The following is a 13,579-nucleotide window of genomic DNA, read 5'->3' on the forward strand; positions in this document are numbered from 1 at the left end:
CCCTGTCCCTCCGTCCATCCATCTCCTGAGCCCTGTCCCTCCGTCCACCCATTCCCTGAGCCCCGTCCCTCCATCCACAGGGTGCTCCAGAGTGGGCTGGAGGTGGAGCGCTTGCGCCTCAGGAACTTTTACCACTACTACCACTCCAAGCGCGGCATGTGGAACGCCCGCAGCAAGAAGCCCTCCAAGGAATAGCACCCGAGCCTGGCCCGTAGCCAAAAAACCCTGATGCCCCCCTGTCCCCGACTGCCACACCCCGGCACCGGCATGGAGGGCACCCCAGCACCCACTGCAGTTATCCTGGGGAAGGGGGAGCGGGGAGGGCCGAGGTGGGCGGTGTTTGTTTTCTTAAGGGTCTAATTTCTTAGTCAGCAACGAATTTATTAACTCCTTTGTGCCGGGACGGCGGGTCTTGGGGGGCTGGGCCAGGTCCCAACGAGCTGTGCTGGGTCCTGGGAGGCCGTGCCAGGCTGGGGATGATGGAAGTGGAATAGTGTCACCCAGGATCCCCACTGGAGCTCACTTTGCAGCCCCTTTCCTGTTGTTGTCCCTCCCAAAATACCAAGTACCTCGTCCCTATGTCAGGCTGGGGAGCTGAGCTTTGGGGGGGCTGCTGGTACCCACTGGTGTGAGGGGGCCTCTGAACCCACTGGGGCTGCCCTAATGCTCCTGCTCCCCTTCCAGGACCTGTGGAACCCCTGTGGAGGGAAGAAGGGTCTGGCTGTGCCCTGCATTTGGGGACACGATGTGGGAGGCTGGGCTGGGGTGGGGATAGGGCAGAGCCTGCAGCAGGTATGGGCAGATGACGTTTCCAAGCTAATTTCTGTGAAATTATAAGGTAGGAAGCTGTTTTCAGGAAGTTTTGTCTGTTTCGGTTTGGTTTTTTTTATTCTTAAAAAAATAAAATCAATGTCTTGGCTGGGATTTCCCTCTGCTCCATCATCCCCACACCTGGGCAGGGTTGCCGGTTGGCCTCTGTCCCTTGGTCCCTAAGGGTCCCCTCCCCGTGGTGAGAGCAGGCAGCAGCCTTCTGTGCTGGGAGGAGGAGGAGGAGGAGAAGGAGGAGGCAGCACCCTGTTTAATGCCCAGCCACATGCCCAGGCTTGCTGAGCCTCCGCCCCACACCTGGGCTCCACCCGGGCAGCCTCCAGCACCCCACAGGCTCCATGGGGGGCTGCCCTGGGCAGGGCAGCCAGGGGGGAGCCACGAGTGGCTCCGTGTGCTCCTGCCTGCCCTGGCACACTTGTCCATGCCCACCGGTGCCCCAGCTCTGTGCTGGTGCTTCCCCGTGGCCGTGCCTGGCTGTGGTGGCACCTCGAGGATTCTGTCGTGTCGCGCCTACCACGGGCTCCAAGTCACCCTGTCCCCCCAGATCCCCTGGGCTGCTCCCCTGGGAGAGCTGAAACAGCCTCGGAGTTTCCCCCCCGAGTGTTTCATTCCCCCACATCCCCCGGGCTCGCTCGGATCATCCCCAGGGTCTGGGGTGAGGGTGGACATGGGGGGCTCAGCCACCCACGTGCCATCAGCAAACAGCTGCGGTCTGTGGGCTTTTTATCCCGGATTCGGTCCCTGTGGCCCCAGGATCTGCCAGGAGGGGACTGTCCCGGCAGGCAGCGGTTGTTTCTCCCCTCTCCTTGCCCTGCTCCTGGTTTTTTCCAGCACTTTGGAAGCGCTTTGTTGTGGGTGAGGGCTGTGCCTGCTGCGCCGGGAGCTGGTCTGTGGCTGGGCGAGAGCGGGTGGCCCCATGGCCCCCCAGGCCACCAGTTGCATCCCAAAACCTGCCTGGCCTTAGGCACAGCTTTTCCAGTAGCTTCCCAGCCAGGAGAGCTCCAAAAGCCACCAGCATTGGAATGGGCACTGGGCCCAGCCAAACTCAGAGCTGCCGCTGGTGCTGGGAGGGACTGGTGGCACCAGTGCCATCCCCACTGATGCTGGGGACAGTTTGGGGCCGGCTGATGGTGTCCGCTTGGGGCAGGGCCAGCAGCACAGCGCCGGAGGGTTCGTTTCTCAGGTGGTGGCTGAGCTGTGGCTATGGGATGACACAGGGATCGTGGGGATTGCAGGAGCCACAGGGAGCCTCTCCTGGGCTGGGTGTTGAAGCCCCAGGTGACAGCGGGGTGCAGGCAGGTCCCCACTCCTGGAGGATCAGCCCTGGCTCTCCCTGTCCTGCGGGGACACTGCAAAAGCATCAGGGTTTGTCCAGGGTGCAGAGGCAAACGCCAGCCTGGAGTGGCCTCACTGAGGGGCTGCCCCCCCACCAAAGGGGTTGTGGAGGGTGGAGGGAGCACAGGAGCCTCCCAACAGCCCCTGGCTGAGAACAGGCCACACGTGACAGCAGTGGCCGTGTGGAGGGTCCTGGCAGCCTCCAGTTCTGGGCCAGGCATTGCTGGGGGTCCCCTCTCGGCAGCCCCCGGTGAGTGTGGGGTGTGGTGGGGGGACCTGCGCCACGGTGCTGGGGTAAATTGTGGCCCCTAAACTGGTTTGGCCCGTTTCAAATGCTCCCTCTCAGCTTATCTGGCTTCAAAGGGCTCCTGCTCCATCCCACGCACACAAACACGCTCCCTGCGAACCTGGGGGAGCCCCCTGCATCCCAAAAAATCCGTGTGCCCCCCAAGCTCTACCTCCCCTCCATCTTCTCCCTCCGGCACCCCCGATCCCTCCCTCTTGCACCAAGGGGTGGCCCACGCTGGGGATTCACGGGGATGAGGCGAGAAGGACACGTTGGATCGCGGCCATGGTGGCGGTGGGGATCCACGGGGGCTCTTTACAGCACCGTGAACGCGGCTGAGACGCGGCTGCACTGGCGGGGCCAGGACCCCCAGACCCTCCACCGGCACTCCCGCTGTGCCGGTGGTTCTGAGGAGCCACGGCGAGCCCCGAAAGCCCAGCCTCGGTGGGGAGGCGAGCAGGTTCCATGCAAAAACCTCGCCGAGGAGACTGGTTGGGCGAGGTGCGGGGCGGGCCCCGCGCGCCCCACGCCTGCCGCAGACGCCGGCGCCCACCCGCACCCCTCTGCAGCACCCAGGGGTGCACCTGCCTGCCGGGAGGATGCTGCAGGGCAACGGCCCCTCGGGGCCGCCCAGCCAGGTACGTGCCAGTCGGTCGCGTGGCCATCGCAGCGGCCGTCCCCACCGCGGGTCCCCGCGGAGAGCCGGTGCCACCCACCCTGCCACCCGTCCCCACCCACCGGTGCCAGGGGTCTGGGGCTCCAGCAGCCGGGTCCGGCGGCTGCCAGACTCTGTCCAGCTGTGCCCAGGAGGCTTTTCCCTCCCTCCTCGTGCCTCGGTGTCCCTGGTGTGGCTCTTGGCACGTGCGTGCGGTGGCCGGGCTACGTGTGAGCCACGCCGGCCACTCCCTGCCCAAACGCCGATGGCACCGGCGGGCACGGCCAGCCCTGGGGGACCCGGGTGTGGGGAGGGGAGCTCGGAGGGCAGGGGGGGAGTGGGAGAGGATGCTGCGCTCCCAGGAGCTGGGTCTCCCTGGGAATGTGGCTTTGTCACCCCACGAGGGAGTGACAGAGGTGCCTCCAGGCTGAGGAGGGTCAGCAACAGCCTCAAGGACGCCCCGGTTGAGTTTAACTCTGTATCACCACTCTGGCTGCGGTCGGATCCTCCCGGGAATCCCTCGGTTTAGCTCCCAATGTCTTGTGTTGTTTTCTGGTGGGTTTTGTTATGGGTTTTTTGGTTTTGTTTTTTTTTTTTGGTTGGTTGGTTGGTTGCGTTTTGTTTGTTTGTTTTGTGCCGATTTGCTGTTTTTAAGTCCCTTGGTGCATCCCCGTCCCGTTCGACCCTTCCCCAATTAGGGAGCCGCTTGACGAGGCGATCGCTGCCCGTTCCGGCTCCAAACCTGCCCCAAACCCCCCGAGACCCCCCCAGCTTCCACCTGGAAGCTGCAGGGTACTGTCGGGAGGTAGAGCCGGGGAGAGCGGGGCTGCCAGTGGGCTGGTGGGTGTCCCTGAAGCCCCTTTGTCCCCTGGGGCTGGGGGGGGGCTCCCGGGATGGTCCCGATCCCCCGGGATCCTGGCACGGGGAGGGCGGGCAAGCGTTGGCTTGCAGAGGGAGCGACCCGCCCCCTCCCCGCCCGCTGCGGGGGGAACCCGTGATTCATCCGGGCTCGGAGCGCTGGGAGCGCCCGCCGAGCTCTGCCAAACCCGGTGCGCCCGTGGGGCGGTGCCGAGCGGGGAGAAGAGGGGGGAGCCTCGGGGTTCTTCCTGCGTGCTGTACCCCAAAAGGGTCAGCGGTGACCCCTGAGCGAAGGGGGGCCCGCACAAACCCGCGAGGCTGGAGCCCCCCCGCAGCCGGGGGGGGGGGGGGGGTCCCTGGCACGACGGCGGCACGGAGAGGGTTTTGGGGAGGCCACCAGGGGACTGTCACCCCGAAACGCTGGCCCGCAGCTCTTGCCACCCCGCCCCAGCCTCGGCTCCTGCTGACGGCGGCACATTCCTCGGGGACAAGCCGCCCTTTTCACCCCCGACCGAAGCGCAAACCTGGTGTCATCCGCCGGGTGTTGTAAAGCCGGCCCAGCCCGGAACGCGGTGACGCCAAGCGCTGAGCCAGGGCTGGCTCTGCAGCCGGGCCCGCGTGGCCACGCTCGCCCCAAACCGCCCAGCCCGGCCGGGGACGAGCCACCGTGTCCCCGAGCAGGGGCAGAGCCGCTGCCCGGCCGTGGCTGAGAACAGCCGCAACTCAGGGCAGGGATGAGCAGCTCGGTCAGAGAGCTGGGGCTGCTGCGGGAGGGCGGCGCGACCTGACACTGCGGGAGGGGGGGGGATTTTGGGAGTTGATCCTAAGCACGCTGGGCTGTGGGGGAACGCGGTGGCCCCCAGTCCGGCTGTGCTGGGCTCGGCAGGTGGGGCGAGGCTAATTAGTACCTGTGGTGGCAGCAGGGGCTGAGTCACCGCGTTCGTCACCGCGGGCCCGCGGCTCCCAGCCGCCCCTTTTTTATTATTGTTGTTCTTTAATTCCCCGGCTGATTTGAAAAGCAAAGCAGGGAGGGCCCGGCCAGGAATTACTGCAGGGAGACCCTGCTCCGGGCTGCCCCCCAGTACCCAAGGCGCACCCGGGGGCTTGGGGTCCTTGTGGGGCTGCCGAGGGGTTCAGGGTGACCCTGGAAAGTGGCTCAGGAGCCTGGGGGTGCCTGGGGAGGATAACTGGGGTTTAGTGATGGGTAATGTGGGAGGTGCGGGGCTGGCTGTGGAGCTTCCTGGGAGCGTAGGGGTCTCCTGGAAGACCATATGGGGGTCTGGGGCTCGTTGGAGGGACAATGCAGGGGTCCAGAGCTCTACAGAGAGGTTATATGGGGGGTCCAGGGCTCTCCTAGGAGGTTCCCTGGGGGTCTAGAGCTCACTGGAGGGACAATGTAGGGGTCTGGAGCTCAGTGTCAGGGCCGTTTGAATCTCTGGGCGTTAATGGGAATGTTGTCTGGGGCTCTTCTAGGAGACCATGTGAGACTCCAGGGCTCATTGGAGGGACAGTGTGGGGGTCTGGGACTCAGTGTCAGAGCCACGTGGATCAATAGGGGGGCTGCTGGGGGGTCCAGGACTCTCCTAGGAGGTAAAGGAGACAGCTGCCCGAGGGGATCCTGGCTTTTCCCAAAGTATGACCTCCCCCCAGACCCCTGGACCACCTGCCTCTCTCTCGCCCTCGTCCCCGCAAGGTCGCCCCTGGGCTCCTCCACCTGCGGCGGTGCCGGTGGTGCCGGTGACGATGGTGCCGGTGGCCCCGACGGGGCCCCCTCCTTCCCGCCGGCGGCGGCGGCGAGGCGTGGCAGCGGGGCGGGCCGGACGGGCCGGGACGGAGCCTCCCTAGGGCTGGGGAGCGCTGAGCCGCCGCTCACCTGCGCAGGGCGGCCGGGCTGGCCGGGGCCCCCCGCGCCGCCGCCATGCAGGAGACTAACGCCTTCCTGCTGTCGGCCCTGCAGCCCGAGGCCGGCGTCTGCTCCCTGGCCTTGCCCTCGGACCGGCAGCTGGACGAGCGTGGCCGGGAGGCGGCCGAGACCCAGCGGCTGCGCAGCGCCCGCGTCCAGGAGCAGGTCCGCATCCGCATGATGCTGCGGGGGAACGCGGCGCCCACCCGCCCCGAGGACATCGCCGACGGCAGCAGAGGTGGGAGACCAATCGGGACCCCCGGGGCACTCACGGTGGGAGCCCCTTGGGTGGCACTGGGATACGGCCACACCCCTGGCTGGGGGTTTGGGGGTGTCCTCCACCCTGGCGGAGCCCCCCGAACACCCCCGAGCACCCCCAGCACCGGGACAGGGGTAGCACAGCCCCCAGCGTGGCCTGGTTTCGCCACACTCGGAGTCCTGCCTCAGTTCCCCCACCTGCCCCAGGAGGGATTTGCACTGGGGGGGTCCCGTGCCTCACGCTGGGCTGGGAGGGGGACGGTTTTTCCCGCCCTGGCAGAGCCCCCCCCGGCTCTGAGCAGCACCACTGGCCAGGCTCCAGCTCCTCCATTTAACGTCTGCGCCGGCAGCCTCCGCCCTGCCGCCTCGCCCGGCACTGCACAGGATCCCTGAGCCCCCCACCCCTGTGCTGGGGGACCCCGGTGGTGGGGACAGACCCCCCTTGGCCCCCTGCCCGAGGTGCAGGCGTGAGTCACGCTCCCAGCACTGCCGGGGCTGACGGTGTCCCCATCCTGTCCTGTCCACAGCCCTGGGGCGCTGGCACAGCAGATGGGCAGTGTGAGGTGCCCATGGGCCCAGTGGGGTGTCCAGACCCCGTCAGGGTCCCATCCCAGGAGAAACCAGGACTGTCTTTTTTGGGGTTGCCCGTGCTGCTGATCCGGCTGTGGCAGAGGGGACCGGGCTGAGCCGCCGCGTCCCCGCCAAGGTGGCAATTAGTGCCCTCGCCGTCGGGGCACGATGCAGGGCGGGGAGGCCACTTCTGCTCCCCATGGCCAGCGGGCAGGCGAAGGCAGCCTCCTCCTACCCCTTCATCCCCCCAGAGCCACTGGCGCGGCCAGGGCTCCAACAGCAGGTTCCCCTGGGATGAGCTGGGGGGGTGTCTTTGATCCCTAGGACTCCCTTTTACCCCTCTGTGCTTGCATTGACCCCTCTGTCGCTGTCCCTCAGGTGGTCACTATGGCACGACCCTGCACCCCTCCTTCAGCTCCCGCTCCCAGAGCAATGGTGTGGACCCCAAAGCCTCGGTATGTACTGGGGGGTTTATTCCCCACCCTGCACTGGTGCCCATCACTGTGCTGGCTGGGGATGCCGGCGGAGACCCAGCCCCTGCTGTAGCTTTGGTTGTGCCAAGAGGAGGGCTCTGGGCTCCATCCTTTCCTCTCCCGCAGCGGGGACGGAGGAATAGACTCTTGCCCTTCCTAAGCCCTTGCTTTCCCCCCCAGCTGTACCAACCTCTGGCCAAGAAGGATTTCGGCACCCTGCGGGGCAGCGGCTGGTCCTCCCGCTCGGCCGTGGACCTCACCCCGCACAAGCGCGTGGCCACCATCAGCAACGGGGGCCTGGCCAAGGCCCGGGGCTACGGCGCCGGCTACGCGGCCTCGCAGGCGGCCAACACCTCGCCGCGGCCCAGCTCCTTCCACGAGCGCACCTACCGCAGCCGGCAGAACTTCGACACGCTGTCGCTGCGCTCCCTGCGCCTGGCGGACGGGCCCCTGCAGCCCCCCGGCCTCGCCGACGACCGCTACAGCGTCCTCTCGGAGCAGCTGGACGCGCCGGGGCACCGCCCGTTCTACAAGAGCCAGGGCGGCGGCGGCGGCTTCGCCCGCTCCTTCGCCTTCGAGCGGCAGCTGAGCGCCGGCACGGCCGCCAAGGCCGGCTGCGAGTGGCTGGAGGGGGCCGAGGGGCCGCCGAGCCGCACCATCCGCGCGCCCGCCATGCGGACGCTCCAGCGCTTCCAGAGCAACAACCGCTCGCGGCTGAGCGCCGGCTCCTTCGGCGGAGTGTCCGCGGGCGGCACGGGCGCCTTCCTGGGGCTGGGGGAGCACGGCTCCCGCGCCCCCTCCGTGCGCAGCCTGGCCGAGTCCGGCCACCACCTCCCGGAGCCGCGCGCCATGGAGATGTACAACGGGCACGGGACGCTGCTCGGGCACCACGCCGGGGGGTGAGTGCCGTGGGGCTGCTCCGGGGATGCTTATGAGGTTCACCCATGAGGGTGAACCCCTCCAGCTCCCACCAGGCACAAGGCATGTGGGAGGAGGGGTGGGATGGTGGGCACGGCTTGGTCCCGTGGCACGGGCTGACCTCTGAGTGTGTCCTGCCTGCGGCCTTGGCTCCTTCCTGGACACATCCTGAGACACAGGGGAGGGAAGGTGCTCATCCTGCTGGACTGGAGTCCTGCGCCCTGGAGCACAGTGGGAAGGAGGTGGGCTGGGAGGCTCCTAGGAGACGTGGGACGTGGTGGAGAGGGAGATGGCTTGGTGGGGCTCTCAGAGAAGTGGGATGTGGTGGGTGCAGAGGTGGAGAACCCTGCGGGACACTGTGCTGGGGCTCCCCCTCACCTGGCTGTGCTTCCAGGTTTGACGACATCGACCTGCCCTCGGCAGTGAAGTACCTGATAGCCAGTGACCCCAACCTCCAGGTGCTGGGCGCTGCCTACCTGCAGCACAAGTGCTACAGCGACAGCAGCGCCAAGAAGCAGGTGAGCCCCCAGAGCCGTGGGAGAAGGGGGTGCCCCGGCCCCTCCAGCACAGCGGGCGCCCCAGGGCGGGAGGAAGGGCTGGAGGGAGCCCTGGGAGCGCAGCATGTCTGACCCCCTGGGCTGTCCCCCAGGCCCGCAGCCTGCAGGCCATGCCCAAGCTGGTGAAGCTGTTCAACAGCCCGAACCAGGAGGTGCAGCGCCACGCCACCGGCGCCATGCGCAACCTCATCTACGACAACGCCGAGAACAAGCTGGCGCTGGTGGAGGAGAACGGCATCTACGAGCTCATGCGCACGCTGAGAGAGCCCGACGACGAGCTCCGCAAGAACGTCACAGGTTGGGGACGACGGCGGGGTGGGCAGGGGGTCCCCTCCCCCGGGGGTGGCACTGCACTCCCCCCTCCCACCCTGTGAGCAGGGCTGGGATGGTGCTGCACGCGGGTGACCCCTCTGCATCCTTTGTCACACTCCCTGCCCCATGGCTGCTCCTGGCCGTGGGTGGTCGGTACGAGCCCCCCCTCAGGGAGGTGAGTTGGGGTGGATGTGCTTTCCAGCCATTCTGGAACTGAGGATCCCCCCGCTCTGTGCAGGGATCCTGTGGAATCTCTCCTCCAGCGACAACCTGAAGGATCGCCTGGCGCGGGACACGCTGGAGCAGCTCACGGACCTGGTCCTGGTCCCCCTCTCTGGGTTGGGGGGCTCGGGTGTCATCCAGCAGAACCCCTCAGAGGCAGAGATCTTTTATAACTCCACAGGCTTCCTCAGGTACCTGCTCTGGGTGCTCCCACTGGGGGAAAAGTTTTGGGCTGAGGAAGAGCGGGGTTTGCAGGGCTTGTTTCTGGGGTCCCTCCCGCTCGTGTACCCCGGCAAAATCTGGTCAGCCCCATGGGGAGGTACCGGCTGCCCCCTCCATGGGGTGCCTGGGGCAGGAGGGGGCTGTGGCAGATCCTTTTCTCTCCGTGATGGACCCCCCTTCCCGTGCAGGAACCTGAGCTCCGCCAGCCAACAGACCCGGCAGAAGATGCGAGAGTGCCATGGGCTGGTGGACTCCATGATCCACTACGTGAACAGCTCCCTGGAAGTGGGGAAGTCAGAGGACAAGGTGAGTCCTGGGTGCTGGGCGGGGGGCTGAGCTGCTGCTCCCCACTCTTGGTGGCTGTCGTGGTGCAAAGTCACGTCTTGGATGTGATGGTGGGAGAACCAGCCCGGCTCCATCCGGGCTCCCTGGGCACAGCAGGCACAGCCGGTGTCGTGGCTGGGCACGGAGCCCCCCCGGGATCCCACCCCGGGGGCTGTGCCAGCTGGGGACACCCTGGCAGGTGGCACGGGATGGCACCGTCGTGTCCCATCTCGCCCCCAGAGCGTGGAGAACGCCGTCTGTGTCCTGCGCAACCTCTCCTACCGCCTGTACGACGAGATGCCCCCGTCCTCGCTCCAGCGCCTCGAGGGCCACAGGAGGGGCGCCGGCGGCACGGTGACGGGGGAGCTGGTGGGCTGCTTCAGCCCCCAGAGCAAGAAGGCCCGTGAGGTCAGCGGGGGCATGTGGTGGCCGTGTCACCGGGGCGGGGTTGGCGCTGGGAAGCGCTGGCAGCAGAGGTGGTGCTGGGGCGGAGGTGGACGCCAGCCTCGGGTGGGTGGGACACACGGGTGAGCTCAGCAGAGGGTGAATCAGGGTGCTGAAACCCCGCTTTTCCGTGCCACGGGGCATGACGCAGCCGGGGTGACCTGCCAGGTCCCTGCCCAGGCAGGGAGGAGGGGACACCGGCAGGGAGGGACACTGCGGAGGGGCCACCTCCAGAGTCTAACGGTGCCCCCGTCCCTCAGCACTACCTGAACGCGGACATCGTCACCTTCACGGAGGTCTCCAAGGACCCCAAGGGGATGGAGTGGCTCTGGAACCCGCAGATCGTGGGCATCTACAACCGGCTGCTGCAGCGCTGCGAGCTCAACAAGCACACGACGGAGGCGGCCTCGGGCGCCCTGCAGAACATCACGGCCGGGGACCGCAGGGTGAGGCGCGGGGGTCCCCGGGGCCAGCCTGGTGGTCCCCACCGCGTGGCCGTCACAACTGTGCCCGGGAATGGGGGACACCTCCGGGAGGGGAGGCACCTCCTCTCCTGGGTCATCACCTGGGCAGGGGTCACCCCGACCCCCGGAGCGGGAGGAGGAAGGGGAGGAGGAAGAGGAGGGGGAGGAGAAGGAAGCGGAGGAGGAGCGGTGGGTGCCCGCGGGAGGCTCCAAGCAGGTGTGTTTGCCTCGGCAGTGGGCAGGGGTGCTGAGCCGGCTGGCGCTGGAGCAGGAGCGCATCCTGAACCCCGTGCTGGACCGTGTCCGCACCGCCGACCACCACCAGCTGCGCTCCCTGACCGGGCTCATCCGCAACCTGTCCCGCCACGCCCGCAACAAGGATGAGATGTGTGAGTGCCGGGGGGCACGCGAGGCTGGGGTCGGGGGGTTGCCCAACAGGTGACTTGCAGCCTTTTCCTCCTCGACCTGGTCTGCAGTTAACCCCAGCCCCGTCCCAGCCCCGTCCTGCCTGCTCCATCCCTGCTCACAGCTGAGCACGTGGGCTGGTCCATCCCCTGTTCCCAGACACGGCTCGACCCTCTGTCCCCTCCTTGCCCCCCGGGGACTGCCGCGTGTCCCCTGGGTCTGGCCACCAGCCCTGACGTGCCCTTTGCCCGCAGCCACCAAGGTGGTCAGCCACCTGATCGAGAAGCTGCCCGGGAGCGTGGGGGACAAGGCACCGCCCGCCGATGTCATCGTGAACATCATCGCCGTGCTCAACAACCTGGTGGTGGAGAGCCCCATGGCTGCCCGCGACATCGTCTACTTCGACGGCCTCAGGAAGCTCTTCTTCATCAAGAAGCGACGGGACAGGTGGGTGCTCCCTCTCCTCCTGGCTGTCCCAGCTCCCACCTGGGCTCCCGTCCTGCTCTTCGCTTCCTCCCCTGGTCCAGCGCGGTGGAAGAGGGTCACAACAAGTCTCCCTTCCCTTCCTTTGGTGTTGGGAGTCCCCAGACCAGCTCAGAGTGGCCTCGTGGCCTCCTGTCATCCCTGGGCCGCCCTCTTAGGGCACCCCACCGTCCCTGCAGCCACATTCTCCTGTCAGGATGCTTCTCCTCCCTCCTGCCCGTTGTGGTGGGCTCCAGCCTTTCGCCTCCTGCCTCTCCCCACCCACGCTGAGCCCCCAGTCCCTCCAGGCCCCTCTGGGATGGTCTCCTTGGGCTGGTGGGCACCATCCCATGCTCAGCCATCCCCAAAACTCACTGCATCCTATGCCTGTCCCAGCTCGGACAACGAGAAGTCCTCCCGAGCCGCAGCCAGCCTCCTGGGAAACATGTGGCAGTACACCAAGCTCCACCGGGACTTCAAGATGGTACGTACCCGTTCTGGAGCCTCGTGCATCCTGGGGGGGTGTGTCTGGGGGGCCATCCCGAGGGAATCAGGGCCAGGGGACCCACCCTGGAGAGCCGCACCACCCCAGTGCTTCCCAGCACACGGCAGGTCCCCACTCCATGCCTGCCCCTCCTGAGAGGTGGGGACTTCCCAGAGCATGTCTCTGGGGTCCATGTGCACATTCCCACTGCCCTGTGTGATGGGGGTCTGTCTCCTTGCAGAAGGGGTACCGGAAGGAGGACTTCCTCAGCCTGTGAGGACACCCTGGGAGCTGGAATGCCCTGCTGGGATGCTCCGTGCTGCCGGCCACGCCCTGGGGAGGCTGCTCGCCATCGGACCCCCCCTCTGTAGCCTAGTCCCCACCACATCCCGTGCGCCTCCCCCTCTGCTGGGTCCCCTTCCCGTGCTGGGGGACACGTGTCCTCCCTCCTGCCCAGCCTTAAACCCAGAGGCTGCTTTTGGCTCTGCTGTGGGGCCCCACAGGGACCCCATTAGTAGGGGTCTGCCTCACAGCACCCCTTGGGGACCCTCCCCACCCTCAGGCAGCTGGCTGCAAAACTTGGCTTGTCCCGCAACTTGACAGAGGGGCAGGAACCACAGGGATTTGGGAAGGCTCCTGTAGAGCAATGCTGGGTCAGGGGGGCTTTCAGGGCTGCTTCATCCCAGCTCCCTGAGCCACAGGGCTGGGTGGGTGTCGGTGCCCTGCACCAGTGTGGGATGTGCTGTGGAATACGTGTGCTGTGCCCCAGCTGGGTGGGGACGGGGCTTTGCATGGCTTGGGGGGCTTAGAGGGCTCTGAGGTGGCTTCCCACAGTTAATGGGGTGGCACAGGGGCTGCAGGGAGCGGGATGTGGTGCTGCGTGCCCCCTTTGCCGGTGTCATCGGGTAGAGGGATGTGTGTCACTGGGGCTGCCCGTGCCCTCGCTGCAGGAAACCAGGGGTGTCCCTGGAGCCCATCTGTCACCCCGTGGGGACTGCCCCAGCGTGGCAGAGCCGCCGCTGCCGCTCCTCCCCAGCTGCTGCCAGGGCTGGGCCCAGCTGGCACAGCGGGAGCAGGATCCGGGCAGGGCCGGCCGGGTCGTGTTTGCCGAGCAGCGTCACCCCGTGGGTGGGGAGATGCCCCCAGTGCCCCTGGCTGCCTCGGTGCTGGGCACAGGCGGGGCAGCAGGTCTAAAGCTCGGCCAGGCGGGTGGGCTGGGGGGTGGCTTCGGGCTGCCGGCGGGTTTGGGGCTGGGGGGAGCAGCCTCTGCGCTTGGGGGGCACAGCACACCCCGGGGGGAACGAGGTAGAGTAGGTGGAGGGGTGGGAGGGTTTGGGGAAGGGGGTGGTGCTGCCAGAAGGGTTGCATCCGGGGCTGACGTGGCCCCCTCGGTGAGCAGCACCCGGCGCGGTCCCGGCTGGGGGTCACGGGGTGTTTGCCTCCCCAGCTCTCAGTGTACACCCCCCCCCCGAGCCCTGTGCACCCCTGAAATAAAGGCCTTGAACGATGCCCACCTGCCTCTGTGCTTGGCTGGCACGTGGGAGGGGGGACAGCACCCCAGGGACACCAGGACCTTGGGGTAACCAGCATGGGGTGAGC

At 67.2% G+C, this 13,579-nt stretch overlaps 2 protein-coding genes across 3 annotated transcripts in view; both read left to right on the forward strand.

Moving 5' to 3' along the window:
- B4GALNT4 (beta-1,4-N-acetyl-galactosaminyltransferase 4) overlaps positions 1 to 765 on the forward strand; it is a 13,137-nt gene extending 12,372 nt beyond the window's left edge. The window contains exon 19 of the mRNA XM_027662020.1: positions 81 to 765. Coding sequence (XP_027517821.1) covers positions 81 to 195 — 115 coding nt within the window. The 3' untranslated portion in view covers positions 196 to 765. The remainder of the gene's footprint in view (positions 1 to 80) is intronic.
- A 3,845-nt stretch (positions 766 to 4,610) lies between these two features.
- On the forward strand, positions 4,611 to 13,489 carry PKP3 (plakophilin 3). 2 transcript variants are annotated; one of them, XM_027662024.1, is made up of 14 exons: positions 4,611 to 4,708; positions 5,920 to 6,103; positions 7,072 to 7,148; positions 7,347 to 8,065; positions 8,479 to 8,602; positions 8,734 to 8,938; positions 9,192 to 9,366; positions 9,586 to 9,703; positions 9,962 to 10,129; positions 10,426 to 10,611; positions 10,865 to 11,018; positions 11,289 to 11,481; positions 11,893 to 11,980; positions 12,222 to 13,489. In XM_027662024.1, the coding sequence occupies exons 1-14, from the start codon at positions 4,697 to 4,699 to the stop codon at positions 12,255 to 12,257; spliced, it is 2,439 nt and encodes an 812-aa protein (XP_027517825.1). In that variant the 5' UTR covers positions 4,611 to 4,696; the 3' UTR covers positions 12,258 to 13,489. The 2 variants fall into 2 exon arrangements, with proteins under 2 accessions (XP_027517825.1, XP_027517824.1); XM_027662023.1 differs by lacking the exon at positions 4,611 to 4,708 and having other exon boundaries at positions 5,881 to 6,103.
- The last annotated feature ends 90 nt before the right edge of the window (positions 13,490 to 13,579 follow it).

Source organism: Corapipo altera, unplaced genomic scaffold (genome assembly GCF_003945725.1).
Source record: "Corapipo altera isolate COAL_440 unplaced genomic scaffold, ASM394572v1 RXGC01000072.1, whole genome shotgun sequence".
Lineage (NCBI taxonomy): Eukaryota > Metazoa > Chordata > Aves > Passeriformes > Pipridae > Corapipo > Corapipo altera.

What these genes read in the sequence shown, in the direction of transcription:
- PKP3 (XM_027662023.1), top strand. Translation starts at nt 5,881, where the DNA reads ATGCAGGAGACTAACGCCTTCCTGCTGTCGGCCCTGCAGCCCGAGGCC. An exon ending in GCTCCGCAAGAACGTCACAG is followed by an intron (nt 8,939 to 9,191) that starts GTTGGGGACGAC and finishes CGCTCTGTGCAG; the next exon opens with GGATCCTGTGGAATCTCTCC. An exon ending in TCCACCGGGACTTCAAGATG is followed by an intron (nt 11,981 to 12,221) that starts GTACGTACCCGT and finishes GTCTCCTTGCAG; the next exon opens with AAGGGGTACCGGAAGGAGGA.